At 46.7% G+C, this 1,314-nt stretch overlaps 1 protein-coding gene across 1 annotated transcript in view; it reads left to right on the plus strand. All coding sequences in view use genetic code 11, as the record gives it.

The window, feature by feature from the left end:
* Positions 1-1,314, plus strand: part of EGR_10859 (Protein argonaute-3) — a gene marked incomplete at both ends in the record, with an annotated part of 8,360 nt that overhangs the window by 2,008 nt on the left and 5,038 nt on the right. Inside the window, 3 exons of the mRNA XM_024500108.1 lie at positions 4-308; positions 805-912; positions 999-1,067. Of these exons, the coding sequence (XP_024345482.1) occupies positions 4-308; positions 805-912; positions 999-1,067 (482 nt within the window). The remainder of the gene's footprint in view (positions 1-3; positions 309-804; positions 913-998; positions 1,068-1,314) is intronic.

The following is a 1,314-nucleotide window of genomic DNA, read 5'->3' on the forward strand; positions in this document are numbered from 1 at the left end:
CAGGATCGTGGAGGTCGAGGTGGTGGCTTCCAGGATCGTGGAGGTAGAGGCGGTGGCTTCCAAGAACGGGGTGGACGAGGCGGTGGCTTCCAGGATCGTGGAGGTAGAGGTGGTGGATTTGAAGACCGGGGTAGACGCGGCAGTGGATTTCATGATCGCGGGGGCAGAGGTGCTGGCTTTCATGAGCGGGGTGGCCGAAGGGGTGGATTCCAGGATCGTGGTGGTCGAGGTGGTAGCAGAGGCAGTGGCTTCCAAGATCGAGGAGGTGGAGGTGCTTGGCAATCGAGTTTTTCCACGCCGTCTCCCTCGTACGCTTCATGCATTCGATGCCTATTTGTTTTAAAAATTCTAAATCTGCTTATTTATGAGGCATTGCTGAGGTGAGTTAAAGAGTGGCTGGTTGGGATTGTAGGCAGTTGTGTCTAGGTACTCTATTTTCCACACTTATTGTTTTAATGCAAATTGAATCCTGCAACGAGTTGTTGAATCGATGGGAGGGCAGGTGGAAATGTATATTATTAGTATTGCAACTGTCGTTTTAGCGAAACTTTTCAGTGTTTCCTTCAAATATTTTGCAGAATTGGCCTCAGTGTAAGTAATTTCACAGGCACTTAGTGTTTGTGAAGTTTATCGTTTTTGCCAGTTGTCTGTATAAATTGGGCTTGATGGAGATGAGGTCGTTTATTTGCTGTTCCACGTGCGTTTGTGTGTGTGTGTGTGTGTGTTTGTACCCCCTTTATTAATTGGTTTGTCATCACTTTCGAGCTAGGGAATTATTGCCTGTTACCTGCTGTTATATTTCAGAGAGAGTTTAGGATCTCTGAGCGTGGCGGGCGATGATACACCGGATCAACAGATTGTCACTACGTCGCCAGGTGATACTGTCGGATTGGAAATAGCCGCCGAGCCAAGGTGAGACGATGAAGAGTTTGAATTACAGCGTTAAAGACAAGCGGAATTGGGAACTCAAGTAAGAAGGCTTTGTAAATTTATTGTAGTGCCTCTGCTCCTGTGGTGTTGGAAGAAGCTAGTTTACCAACGGCCAAAGGGAAGAAGACCAAAGCTCGGTTAGCCGTTCTAGTAGTTACGAATAGTGCTCATTAGTTAATACTGTGGCTTTCCATTGGGAAGTTGTTTGGCCAGCCCTAGTTCCTTAGTGTCAGCGTACTTAACAGCTATCTTCATTGCATTTATAGGGGGTCCAAAAAGCCGCCGACATTGTAAGTGTCTGTTCAGTCCTCTACTTCAGTGTTTGGGAGTATGCATAGTTGAGTGGAATGGGTTCTGGTGATTTCATCTGCTTCAAATGCTTCA

Source organism: Echinococcus granulosus, assembly GCF_000524195.1.
Source record: "Echinococcus granulosus chromosome Unknown EG_S00285, whole genome shotgun sequence".
Lineage (NCBI taxonomy): Eukaryota > Metazoa > Platyhelminthes > Cestoda > Cyclophyllidea > Taeniidae > Echinococcus > Echinococcus granulosus.